This window comes from Borostomias antarcticus (assembly GCF_949987555.1).
Source record: "Borostomias antarcticus genome assembly, chromosome: 26".
In the NCBI taxonomy this organism is placed as follows: Eukaryota; Metazoa; Chordata; class Actinopteri; order Stomiiformes; family Stomiidae; genus Borostomias; species Borostomias antarcticus.
Genome location: NC_140259.1, coordinates 7440363 through 7454002, shown reverse-complemented (window position 1 = coordinate 7454002; position 13640 = coordinate 7440363). Strand labels below are relative to the sequence as shown.

The following is a 13640-nucleotide window of genomic DNA, read 5'->3' as shown; positions in this document are numbered from 1 at the left end:
CTCTCTCTTTATCTTTTCCTCTGTCTCTTTCTTTCTCCCCCCCCCCCCCCCTCTCTCTCTCTCTCTCTCTCTCTCCCTCTCCCTCTCCCTCTCCCTCTCCCTCTCCCTCTCCCTCTCCCTCTCTCTCTCCCTCCCTCTCCTCCAGGCTAAGAGTCAGTTTAAGAGGAGGTCGACGGCCAACAATGTAGAGATCCACATCCCGGTCCCCACGGACGCAGACTCTCCCAGGTTCAAGCCCACGGTGGGCAGCGTCAAGTGGACCCCTGAGAACACCGAGATCGTCTGGTCCATCAAGTCATTCCCTGTGAGTACACACACACACACACACACACGCATAAACATTGTCTGGTATAATCCTGAGTGTGCGTGTGTGTGCCATGTTGCTCCAGGGGGGTAAGGAGTATCTGATGAGGGCTCACTTCGGGCTGCCCAGCGTGGAGGCGGAGGACAAGGAGGGGAAGCCCCCCATCAGCGTCAAGTTCGAGATACCCTACTTCACCACCTCCGGCATCCAGGTGGGCCTACGCAACGCAGCCCCCCCCAGTCACACAGACCTGGGTCATGACATGACATGACATGACATGACATGACATGACATGACATGACATGACATGACATGACATGACATTACATTACATTACATTACATTACATGACAGTCATGTAGCTTTTATCCAGCGCAACTTACCATAATTGCATTTAACATAGGAAAAGCCACTGTACTACTACTTGCCAGAACTCACAAGTGCATCTCCTTTCTAAAACAAGTGACTAAGAGCATAATCTAGTGCTGAAGGCAAAGTGCAAGAATTGCAATGTAAAAATACAATAGGTGCTTAAGAGGGTGGATCGTTGTAGTACTTCTTGAAGAGGTGAGTTTTCAGCTTGCGGGCGAAAGATGGGCAGTGACTCTGCTGTCCTGACGTCAGTGGGCAGTTCGTTCCCCCGCTGCGGGGCCGGGACAGAGAAGAGGCAGGGGCCTCGGAGTGACCGGGATCTTCATCAGTCCCTCCCTCTCAGACACACCTGGGTCTTGATCAGTCACTGGAAAGTCAGTGAGTCAGGGGAGTTTTGACTTATGAACTTAGTTTTGACTGGTTCATTGGTTTCATTGTGTTTCGGTAAGATAAATCAAAATGTAACCCATGTATTTGATAGCATTTGCAGGAAGGACTGGTCCCAGGTCTGCTGTGGGACTGTAGTCACTCAGCGGGTGAGCCTTATGAACACTGGGTGGCGCTGTTGCATCTCTGATCTCTACGAGTGGCCAGGCTTGAGGATCTGAGGTAGAGGCTGGCCAGGCTTGAGGAGCTGAGGTAGAGGCTGGCCAGGCGTGAGGAGCTGAGGTAGAGGCTGGGCCAGGTGTGAGGAGCTGAGGTAGAGGCTGGTCAGGCGTGAGGAGCTGAGGTAGAGGCTGGCCAGGCGTGAGGAGCTGAGGTAGAGGCTGGCCAGGCTTGAGGAGCTGAGGTAGAGGCTGGCCAGGCGTGAGGAGCTGAGGTAGAGGCTGGCCAGGTGTGAGGAGCTAAGGTAGAGGCTGGCCAGGCGTGAGGATCTGAGGTAGAGGCTGGCCAGGCGTGAGGAGCTGAGGTAGAGGCTGGTCAGGCGTGAGGAGCTGAGGTAGAGGCTGGCCAGGCGTGAGGAGCTGAGGTAGAGGCTGGCCAGGCTTGAGGAGCTGAGGTAGAGGCTGGCCAGGCGTGAGGAGCTGAGGTAGAGGCTGGCCAGGTGTGAGGAGCTAAGGTAGAGGCTGGCCAGGCGTGAGGATCTGAGGTAGAGGCTGGCCAGGCGTGAGGAGCTGAGGTAGAGGCTGGCCAGGCGTGAGGAGCTGAGGTAGAGGCTGGCCAGGCGGGCGGAGCTGAGGTAGAGGCTGGTCAGGCGTGAGGAGCTGAGGTAGAGGCTGGCCAGGCGTGAGGAGCTGAGGTAGAGGCTGTCCAGGCGTGAGGAGCTGAGGTAGAGGCTGTAGAGGCTGGCCAGGCGTGAGGAGCTGAGGTAGAGGCTGGCCAGGCGTGAGGAGCTGAGGTAGAGGCTGTAGAGGCTGGCCAGGCGTGAGGAGCTGAGGTAGAGGCTGGCCAGGCGTGAGGATCTGAGGTAGAGGCTGGCCAGGCGTGAGGATCTGAGGTAGAGGCTGGCCAGGCGTGAGGAGCTGAGGTAGAGGCTGGCCAGGCGTGAGGAGCTGAGGTAGAGGCTGGCCAGGCTTGAAGGCTGAGGTAGAGGCTGGCCAGGCTTGAGGAGCTGAGGTAGAGGCTGGCCAGGAGTGAGGAGCTGAGGAAGAGGCTGACCAGGCTTGAGGATCTGAGGTAGAGGCTGGCCAGGCTTGAGGAGCTGAGGTAGAGGCTGGCCAGGCTTGAGGATCTGAGGTAGAGGCTGGCCAGGAGGGAGGAGCTGAGGTAGAGGCTGGCCAGGAGTGAGGAGCTGAGGTAGAGGCTGGCCAGGCATGAGGAGCTGAGGTAGAGGCTGGCCAGCTGGAGGAGCTGAGGTAGAGGCTGGCCAGGCGTGAGGAGCTGAGGTAGAGGCTGGCCAGGCGTGAGGAGCTGAGGTAGAGGCTGGCCAGGCGTGAGGAGCTGAGGTAGAGGCTGGCCAGGTGTGAGGAGCTGAGGTAGAGGCTGGCCAGGCGTGAGGAGCTGAGGTAGAGGCTGGCCAGGCGTGAGGAGCTGAGGTAGAGGCTGGCCAGCTGGAGGAGTGACAGCAGAGATGACCCAGACTGAGTAGAAAGACACATTTCCCTCAGTACTGACCAAAACACTGGAGTATGACACCCTGGTGGCAAAAATGCCATGGAAGGACTTCACCGCAGCAGGTGTTGTGTTAAGGCATTCATTTTACCTTTATACATCACCAGGTTAGTCAATGACATAAGTCATTTAGCTGACGCTTTCATCCAAAGCGACTTTAATTGCTAATTGCATTTAACATAGGAAAAGCCAATGTACTACTACTATTTGCCAGAACTCACAAGTGCATCTCCTTTCTAAAACAAGTGACTAAGAGTAAATTAAGAACAAATTCTTATTTTCAATTACAATCTTGCAGTTATGAAGTTAGAATATGGAGGATGGATGGGTATTGGCCGGAAGGAGAAAGCTCATTGTGGCAGTGAGGTAGACATACGTACTCTCTCTCATCAGATTGCATTGTGGGCCAAGAATGCCTCACTCTCCCCCCAGTCCCCCCCCAGGAAGCCATGTGTCCCCCAGGACCGCCCAATCGGCCAGATCTGCCTCGAAGGGAAACGACATCATTGGCTCGAGAATTGGAGGAAAGCCGTCTCATTGGCCAAGCCTCTTTGTTTCCCGATTTCCTGGTGAAACGGCGAGCGCAGCAGACGAACGCGCCCATCTGTCCAGCAGCGAACCGACTGCTGCGTCACTCCCACCATCAGTAACCCGGAGAACTTGTTCAGCTAAATGCTCCGAGCGTTAACGTATGTGTGGTGCGTTTCTGGGATAGCCCTGTGGGTTTCTGGGATAGCCCTGTGGGTTTCTGGGATAGCCCTGTGGGTTTCAGGTGTGCGGCACACCCAGCGCACACCTGATTAATCACTTAATCCAATCATATAGGACAGGAAATAAAGATGCCAAGTGACTTTCAGGAAGTAGTTGAGCTGGTGCACAGAGCCTATCCTCTTTTACAGAGGAGGGGGTGGGGGCGGGGCATCTTCAGCCGCTAGGCAGCCCCCCCCCCCTGTCATGGCACCTTGAAGACAGCAAGCCGAGCCGGTCGCGAAGCCACAACTCCCCAGAATAGCTTCCCTCAGGCGGAGATCAATGGAGCCATCATCAGAGAGATGCTATTATTAGCCCGGGGAAGCTACTATTTAAGGGGTTCTTGATGAGGAGCTAGTTAGTGGGCCAGCCTGACCCCAAGGACGCGATGCCGGTGTTCCTAATGCTCTGGAACTGAGCCAGACCCCCCCCTCCCCACCGTGGTCAACGTAGAAGAGCCCACAGGGTAGACCTCCCCCCGCTACTACCATATAGACATTTACACACACACACGCACACACAACGCCACACGCCACGACACCACAGAGCAGATCTAGTAGCACTGAGGGAGCGTTTAGCCAGCCTGGACTTATTACAGGGAGCACGCCATTTGGCTTCAGATGTGTGTGTGTGTGTGTGTGTGTGTGTGTGTGTGTGTCTCCGCTCTTCCTAACATACCATGTGCCAGCGTGTGTGACAGAGTATGCGTTGCTGTCGTTCTCTTTGTGTGTGTGTGTGTGTGTGTGTGTGTGTGTGACAGCGTTAATGACAGCGTGTTGGCTCTTTCCCTCTATGACACGAGGGCACATCATCAGGTCGTTAATTACATAGGATGGTGTGTCGGCCTATCAAAGCTCTGTCCCAGCCTCTAACCCCAGCCCTCCAGCCCTAGTCCAAGCCCTCCTACCCTAGCCCTCCAGCCCTCCTACCCTAGCCCCAGCCCTAGCTCCAGCCCTAACCCCAGCCCTCCTACCCTAGCCCCAGCCCTAGCTCCAGCCCTAACCCCAGCCCTCCTACCCTAGCCCCAGCCCTAGCTCCAGCCCTAACCCCAGCCCTCCTACCCTAGCCCCAGCCCTAGCTCCAGCCCTAGTCCAAGCCCTCCTACCCTAGCCCTCCAGCCCTAGCCCCAGCCCAACAATGTTTTTACTTTGATGAGTAACGAAACGGTTTTGTCTGTAGACTCGGACGAGCGGGCCGAGGAAGCGCATTCAGAAATAGCATTGAGAGTAACAGGGAGTTATCAGTAGGATATCGCCCTGGACCAGGTCTAGCCCCAGCCCAAGCCCTCCAGCCCTCCTACCCTAGCCCTCCTGCCCTAGCCCCAGCCCTCCAGCCTAGCCCCAGCCCAGCCCTAGCCCCAGCCCAAGCCCTCCTACCCTAGCCCTAGCCCCAGCCCTCCAGCCCTAGCCCCAGCTCTCCAGCCCTAGCCCCAGCCCTAGCCCCAACCCTCCAGCCCCAGCCCAAGCCCTCCTGCCCTAGACCCAGCCCTAGCCCCAGCCCTCCAGCCCTAGCCCCAGCCGTCCAGCACCAACTCCCCCAGGCAGATGAGCCCCCCCATCCATATCCCCTTTGAGGTAGAAAAAGGGAACTTTACCACCATGGCGGTCAGAAGCTGTGTGTGTGCGTATGTATGTTGCTGCCTAGGTTTTTATAGCCTGTTGATAGTAGGGGGAGAACCCACATCAGGCCACCCCCCCCAGCCGGGGATAATTACACCCAGGACTCCCCCCCCTCCCCCTCGCCCTCCTCACCCCTCCTGCCTCATCACACAGAGCGGTGTGTCCTACCACCAGCCTCAAAGACATCGGCAGCATACAGACAACCTCCAGTACTGAATGTATGGAAAACTGACATAACTCCAATCACTCGCCCCCCACCACGTTGAATGCACGGGTAACGAATTAAAGTTTTCATTCTATGTAGGAGAAACGACACCCCTACTAGAACATCATGCTAATTTCCGTGAAAAGTAGTTTCCCCAATGTTGGAGTAGGAAACGCGTTGGCCGTGGTCGGATCTGGCCTCAGCGCCGGCGGACTAGCAGCAGGAGAGATGTGTATCGTCGAAGAGACATATTCATCATCAGGCCTGTTTGATCCAGAGACGTGGTCAGGGGATTTCCTGGCCCACGGTGGACTACGAGGATAAATGTTTATGTACCGGAGAGCGTTGATTTATCAGAAATGACTTCTCTGTCAGCTTTGTAAGCAGAGGATCGTTTTGATCCTGATTCGATAGAACTAAACTAAGCTTCCTGTGGTAAACATTTTATCACTTGTTAGGAAATGTCTTGTTGGGCCGTCGGTAGACGGAGCTGCTTAGGGACCTGGAGGCAGCGGATGGATTGTTTAATGTCTGTCTGTCTCTCTGGGTGTCTGCGTGAAGGCTTGGTTATACGCCCAAACAGATGCGTTGGCGGACAGCTGCTAGTGCCGTGGACGCATAGGGGTGCCGTTTATACCACTTCTACTGTCCGCTTGGAGGACACGGCAATTGGCGCTCTCATTGTGTAGAGGGCGCGCTGACAGGTCAATCAATCAATCAATCAAAGCTTTATTTGTATAGCGCATTTCATACCCAGAGGCAACAAGTACGCGCGGTCACAAAAAATGGCACGGAGCCTACCGCGCACACCCTCTGATGACGGAATTGACGTCACGCTGACCCTCACGTACTTGTGGACGCGGATAGTATAACCAGGCCTTGAGCAGGTAAGAAACGTAGGCCCCTGTCCCAGATCTGATATTCTGTCAGTTGGTCCAGAGAGGCCCTTGGAATTTTGGAGCTCATTTTAAACAGGCCAGATGCAACAGTGCAGCTGCTGATCTCTCTATGGGTTTTTGGGACACTTCGTACACAAATCTGGTGTTCAAATCCTGGCTTTTCATTGGTAGCACCGGAACCCCGGCAACACCAATTAGTAACGACTTTCGCGATCAGGCGCTCCCACCCATAGATATGTCCCGCCCATCTAACCTGGGCTAGCGTCTCTCATTTGCTGCTACGACCTGTCACTCTTTCAATTTTGACCCGTTGATACGCCCTCAGAACACAAGCTTGGGTGGTGGAGTGGCACAGACTCTATCATGTAGTATGCAGAGCGCATAATGTTAAAAATATCATATTATGTTCTATTTCATCCTGTGTTCTCTCATCTTATGTTCTATTTCATCCTGTGTTCTATCTCATCCTGTGTTCCATCTCATCCTATGTTCTATCTCATCCTATGTTCTATCTCATCCTGTGTTCTATCTCATCCTATGTTCTATCTCATCCTATGTTCTATCTCATCCTGTGTTCTATCTCATCTTATGTTCCATCTCATCCTGTGTTCTATCTCATCTTATGTTCCATCTCATCCTGTGTTCTATCTCATCTTATGTTCCATCTGATCCTGTGTTCTATCTCATCCTGTGTTCCATCTCATCCTATGTTCTATCTCATCCTATGTTCCATCTCATCCTGTGTTCTATCTCATCCTGTGTTCTATCTCATCCTGTGTTCCATCTCATCCTATGTTCTATCTCATCCTGTGTTCTATCTCATCCTGTGTTCTATCTCATCTTATGTTCCATCTCATCCTGTGTTCCATCTCATCTTATGTTCTATCTCATCCTGTGTTCTATCTCATCCTATGTTCTATCTCATCCTATGTTCTATCTCATCTTATGTTCCATCTCATCCTGTGTTCTATCTCATCCTATGTTCTATCTCACCTTATGTTCTATCTCATCATATGTTCTATCTCATCCTATTTTCTATCTCATCTTATGTTCCATCTCATCCTGTGTTCTATCTCATCTTATGTTCCATCTCATCCTGTGTTCTATCTCATCCTGTGTTCCATCTCATCTTATGTTCCATCTCATCCTATGTTCTATCTCATCTTATGTTCCATCTCATCCTGTGTTCCATCTCATCCTGTGTTCTATCTCATCCTGTGTTCTATCTCATCCTATGTTCTATCTCATCCTGTGTTCCATCTCATCCTATGTTCCATCTCATCCTGTGTTCTATCTCATCCTGTGTTCTATCTCATCCTGTGTTCCATCTCATCATATGTCTGCCCTGGTGTGAGGCTGCCCCCCCCCTCTCCCCTCCCCAGGCCAGAGCACCATCTTCTCCATCTGGGTCTGATAAAGAGCTCGGGAATTATGTGATGAGGGCGGGGCTTGGAGCACCGAGGCCATCTACGCCATGTCAGATCTCTCCGTCAGCCTACCTCTCCCTAACTCTCTCTCTCTCTGTCTCTCATCCTTCGCTCGCTCTGGTGTTTTATCTCTGGGAAGATTTAGGATGTTGTCCTTTCTCTCTCTCTTTTGCTCTCTCTCTCCCTCTCCTCTCTCTCTTTCTCGGAGTCCTGGCTAGGCTATGCGTCAAGGTGTTCATTGTTTAAATTGAAAGCCAGGCCAATAATAACCGACATGTTTTACGAGAGGGAATATGAAACTAAAACCTTCTGATAAGATCTGCGCGGCCACGCACGCGTTATATCTGTTGGTTGGGATGTAATTGATGACGGTTTAATGACATTTGTAATTGGAGCGGGAGGTCGGAGCGGTTTGGACCCCCTCTCAGCAAGGTTGGTATTCTGCTTACACACACACTTCTCTATGTCCCCTGCTCTGGTGTGATTGGGTCAGTTATGTGAGGATGATGCAACCAGCAAGCCTGCGGAGCGAGCTGTGCCCTCGGTGGAGGGTAGATACTCCTGCCATTTCACAAGGTTTGATGAAATTTCCCATGGCATTGGGGAAGTAGTGGTTCCTGTATTGTAGGTATTAATATCAGTAGTTTCTAAACCTCTTATTGTGATGAGCTCAGCTCTGCCCCGACTGTGAGAAAACGCATCACCGTACTGTAGGCAAAACTCTGACACTGGCCTATAGTACCTACTGCAATATACTGTAGGCCTCACACACCCTGACACTGGTCAATCAATCAATCAAAGCTTTATTTGTATAGCGCATTTCATACCCAGAGGCAACACAATGTGCTTTACAGAGAACAAGGGAGGTGGGCATACGACCCACTCTCTACATCTTCCAGAGGGAAGCAAAAAAACTGTAATCACCCGGGGGCCAGATAAGCTGTAAACTGGTCTACCTACAGCAGTGCACTGTGGGCTACACTCTTGAGTTTGTTGCTTCTAACCACCATTAAATAATGTCACAGAAACACTGATATGACTGCTTAAGGGGAAGATCTTTCTGGTGCTGTATTAACGATGTCTCTCCTCTCTCTCTCTCTCTCTCTCTCTCTCGCTCTCTCTCTCTCTCCTCCCACCCCCCACCCCCCCCCCCCCCCACCGCAGGTGCGTTACCTGAAGATCATTGAGAAGAGTGGATACCAGGCCCTGCCCTGGGTACGATACATCACACAGAATGGAGGTATGAACACACACACACAGGCACAGATGCACACAGGCACAGATGCACACACACACAGGCACAGATGCACACACACACAGGCACAGATACACACACACACAGGCACAGATGCACACACACACAGGCACAGATGCACACACACACAGGCACAGATGCACACACACACAGGCACAGATGCACACACACACAGGCACAGATGCACACACACACAGGCACAGATGCACACAGGCACAGATGCACACACACACAGGCGCAAACCCCGCGCACAGGCGCAGACGCACGCAAAAATTAATTCTTTATTCAAAAATATCTACGCCACGGCAGAGCTAATATGAGATATTCTAAAATGCTATAGCGTCAGCTAGGCAATCAGCTATAATAATGTCCCAGCTGGAAGAGATGGGCCCAAGACAAATATATAGTAATTTCCTTGTAATAAGGTGGTAATATCCTAGTAATAAGGGGGTAATATCCTAGTAATGAGGTGGTATTTTATAGTAATTTAATAGAAATAAGGTGAAAGTAAGCAACAAATTAACCCAACCCAAATTACTGCCCCCCATCTACTTACATGAATCAGAATCAGAATACACTTTATCGTCTCACAAAGTGAGAAATTTGTCTTGGGCACACATGCTGTAGTAGGCAGTCGACACACAGTTGTTAGTGAGGAGCCACATAGCACCAACAAATGAAATGGTTCGCTCCTGCCCCCAAACAAGATGCAGGACTTGCTATCAAGAGTGAGGAGTGCTGGTGTGGAACTTCATGTCTCAGCTTCCTAAAGAAAAATCTGTTTCCCCAAAATATAAAGAAAGACGAGTTTTGAATGGCAGGTCTGATGGTTTGTGACTGGCTGAGATTGATATACTGTATAAGCTAGTTAGCTAGCTATAAGTTAGATAGCTAGCTTTACGCTAGTTAGCTAACTGATAATGTTGCCCTAACTTTAGCCTTACACACTGACAAACATACACACACTCATACAAGCTAGAAGCACCAAGAAAGAACTGAAGACGGCAAAGAAAGTGAATCAGATTATCGGCGATATGGTAAACGCGTTCACTTCCGTATGTATCTAGTTGGATTGGCGCAATTGGAACATTAGAAAAGGCCAATACAGTAACACACTTTATTTTAGGAGGCTGTTCCTGAGAAATGACCAAGATTTTGACTTTTATAATGTTTTAATGGAGATCGACATCATACATGTTAAACAAAACAATTCTGAGTTCCATTATGATTTTTTCAAATTTTTCCCAAATCCCGGTGCGTTCAAACAGAACTAGAACACCTTTCCCCACCCCCCCACCCATCCCAAATTTACAGAAAGATTCAAAAGGAAAAAGCACACACACTAAGACAAAATAAAACACAAAGAATAAATAAAATGAAACAAAGTAGGGAGGGAAATACAGAGATAAAGATCAATCAAATCCATGGAAGCGTCATACCTATGTATTGCTTGAATATAAGACCGTGCAACACCTTTCTGGTTCACTTCTGTCGGATGAACCACTCACGTGCGCTATCCTGAAGTCCTTGCGCTCGTATGTTTTCTTAATAAATCAGACTTAACCTCTTTGCCTATTTGCCTCTTGGCAAATATTTTTCTTTCGATCAGATTTATTCCCACTACTCTGGCAGGCAAGGGTCTAAACGACACGCCAAGATCTTGGCTAAAAGTTTAACATCAGAATTTAGCAGACTTATTGGCCTCCAGCTGCCAAATTCCTCAGGATTCTTGTCTTTCTTTAATATATGTGAAATTGAGGCCTGATTTAAGGTTGGGGGGAGGAATCCTTTTGTCAATGACTCATTAAACATATCTAGCAGTAGAGGGGCAAGTAAATGGGAAAATTCCTTATAAAATCAACTGGGAATCCATCTGGGCCTGGAGCTTTGTTATTTTTGCATAGATTTGAGACAAGTAGCCAATTCCTCTAATTGTATAGGTTTGTCTAAGTTATTCTTGGTATCAACATATATAGTGGGGATGTCTAAACTATCTAAAAACTCATCCATTGCAGTCTTATTGACAGGGGGCTCAGACTTATAAAGAGTGGAGTAAACAGAAGTGGAGAGAGTTCATTTCAACTGGATCGGTGTTGAGCGAGTGGGAAGAGTCAGATTCGGGGTATTTAACGAGAGGCTGATTGGCGTTTCAGTTGAGGAGCTAAGAGGCGGTTGGCTTTATCGCCGTATTCATAGTACGTCCCCTTAGTCCGTCTTAAAAGGTGTACTGCTTTGTCCGTAGAGATCAAATCAAACTCAGATCATAGTTGAAGTCTTTTGGCATACAGGTCTGGACTGGGAGAGTGGGACTGTTCTCTATCTATATTGAGAATGGCATCAACCAGCTCTTTCTGTTTTCGTTTATTATTCCTGGCCAAATGTGTACTATATGAGATAATCTCTCCCCGTATTACAGACGTTTTCCACAACAAAGAGGGCGAAATTGACTCAGTCTTGTTTGTCTCAAGGAAGACACTAATCCTTTCTGAGATAAAATGACAGAATGCCTCATGAGCTAATAGGCCTGTATTGAACTTCCATTGCCTCTTAGTGCAAGGTGAAAGTACTAAATCTAAAATGTGAGGGGTATGATCAGAAATAATAATAGCAGAGTTTTCAGTAGATTTCACAGCAGGTAATAGAGCCCTATCTATATATAAAAATAAAAAAATCAATACGAGAATAACACTGCTTGATTATCAGCGTTTCTAACGTGAGAGGAGAAGGGTCGGACGCCATGATGTTAGCATTAGCTTCGCTTCCAGAGAGATTTCGCCTTCGAGTTTGAGTTGACCATTTACCAAGTTGCTTACTAATTCCCGTGCAAATTTGACATGTCGTTAATTAAAGCAACCGTAGCCTTGACAATAGACTTAAAAGATAGACGTAATGTACAAAAAATATTGAAATTCAACCGGAGTCAAACACCACAAGTCTTTCCACTACATTGTTCAACCGGAATTCCAATGACCAAGAAATTACTGGGAAATCATGCAGTAGGAGCACCCCTTATTTTATGGGACTGTTCATTAGAAATTACCAAGGAATTACTTGGAAATTATGCTCTGAGAACACACTTTATTTTAGGGGGCTATTCCTGAGAAATTACCAAGAAATTACTTACTTACTTACTATTAATTACTAGGTAATTTCAACCTTATTTCTAAGAAATTACTAGATAACCACCTTATTACTAGGAGATTAGTAGGTGACTTTGACACCCTAAAATAAAGTGTTACCGCTGTAGGAACCCTATCATGGTTTGCTACCTGGAAACAGATATGGTAGTTTCTATGTAATAACATGGAATCAGAGCTGGAAAATGCATTATTACCTGTTTCTATTTAATTCTATGGTTATATCCGTCCTATTCTGAGTACCCAGGATCTCTCCCTACAGCAACATGTCTGGGAACAAGCTGTGATATTCAATCAGAGGTCAAATCGGCATCTCTGCACAGCCTACTATTCCGGGCCAATCAGCATCCAGTTGAAAATCTGACTAGATTCTCATTGGTGTCCACGAAGATCCTGTTCCCAGAAGTTGTTGCCGTAACAAGAGTTCCTTGGTATTCAGAATAGGACAGATATAACCATAGAATTAAATAGAAACCATTTTCCAGCTCCAAGAGTAGGAGTAGGAAGGAAGGAAGGAAGGAAGGAAGGAAGGAAGGAAGGAAGGAAGGAAGGAAGGAAGGAAGGAAGGAAGGAAGGAAGGAAGGAAGGAAGGAAGGAAGGGAGTAAGGAAAGAGGGATGGAGGATCTGTGTAGGGCCGGCTAGAGGTTCACCAGGTCCTCCTGACGAAGCCCTGCCCCCTCCCTGCTCTGATTGGAGGGAAGGAAGCCACCAGTAGTGTTTCTCTTGGCCACTGCAGGCTGTCACACTTGCATGATGTGTACACACACACACACACACACACACACACACACACACACACACACACACACACACACACACACACACTCACACTCAGCAGAGGGTGTATGTGTGTGTGTGTGTGTGTGTGTGTGCGTGTGCTCGCACTTGCTGCTGAAATGCTCGGCTTCACGTCCGTGTTTTAAACGACACTACATGTAACTGACAGAAATACTATTTCTGTTATTGAGGTCTAATATTGAGGCTGTATTTTGAGCAAAAATCATTCATGTGATAGGTAGAATCCTTGATGTGGATGGCTCCATCTTTGCTGCAGTTTGTGTGTGTGTGTGTGTATGTGTCAATGAGGGTGTGTGTGTGTGTGTGTGTGTGTGTGTGTGTGTGTGTGTGTGTGTGTGTGTGTGTGTGAGACCAAGCCACATGCTGGAACACTTAAGAGTGATGCTGTGACTGACACTGACATGATCTCAGCAAGACTGCAGAAAAAAAGGAGAACCCAGGAGGGGAGAAAGGTGGAGAACAAAGGGATGGAGAGAGAGAGAGAGAGGGAGAGATGGAGAGAGATAACCCGGCAGCGAGGGCAGGCCTGAGAGGAGAGAACAGGAGATCCATCTAGGCGGAGAGAGGAAGAGAATGGGAAAGAGGTACTGTAGAGAGAGAGGTAGAGGGAGAGGCAGAGAGAGGTAGAGGGAGGATGAGAGAGGAAGAGCGAGAGAGAGAGGGAGGGAGAGGGAGGGAGAGGTAGAGGTGAGGAGGGAGGGAGAGAGAGGAAGAGGGAGAGAGAGAGAGGGAGGGAGAGAGAGAGGTAGAGGTGAGGAGGGAGGGAGAGAGAGGAAGAGGGAGGGAGGGAGAGAGGGAGGGAGAGAGAGGTAGAGGGAGGG

At 49.3% G+C, this 13640-nt stretch overlaps 1 protein-coding gene across 2 annotated transcripts in view; it reads left to right on the top strand.

The window, feature by feature from the left end:
• Positions 1-13640, top strand: part of LOC311326303 (AP-1 complex subunit mu-1-like) — a 28632-nt gene that overhangs the window by 8697 nt on the left and 6295 nt on the right. For both annotated transcript variants that reach the window (XM_084459182.1, XM_084459183.1), the window contains exons 9-11: positions 146-304; positions 390-515; positions 8793-8868. In XM_084459182.1, the coding sequence (XP_084315308.1) occupies positions 146-304; positions 390-515; positions 8793-8868 (361 nt within the window). The remainder of the gene's footprint in view (positions 1-145; positions 305-389; positions 516-8792; positions 8869-13640) is intronic.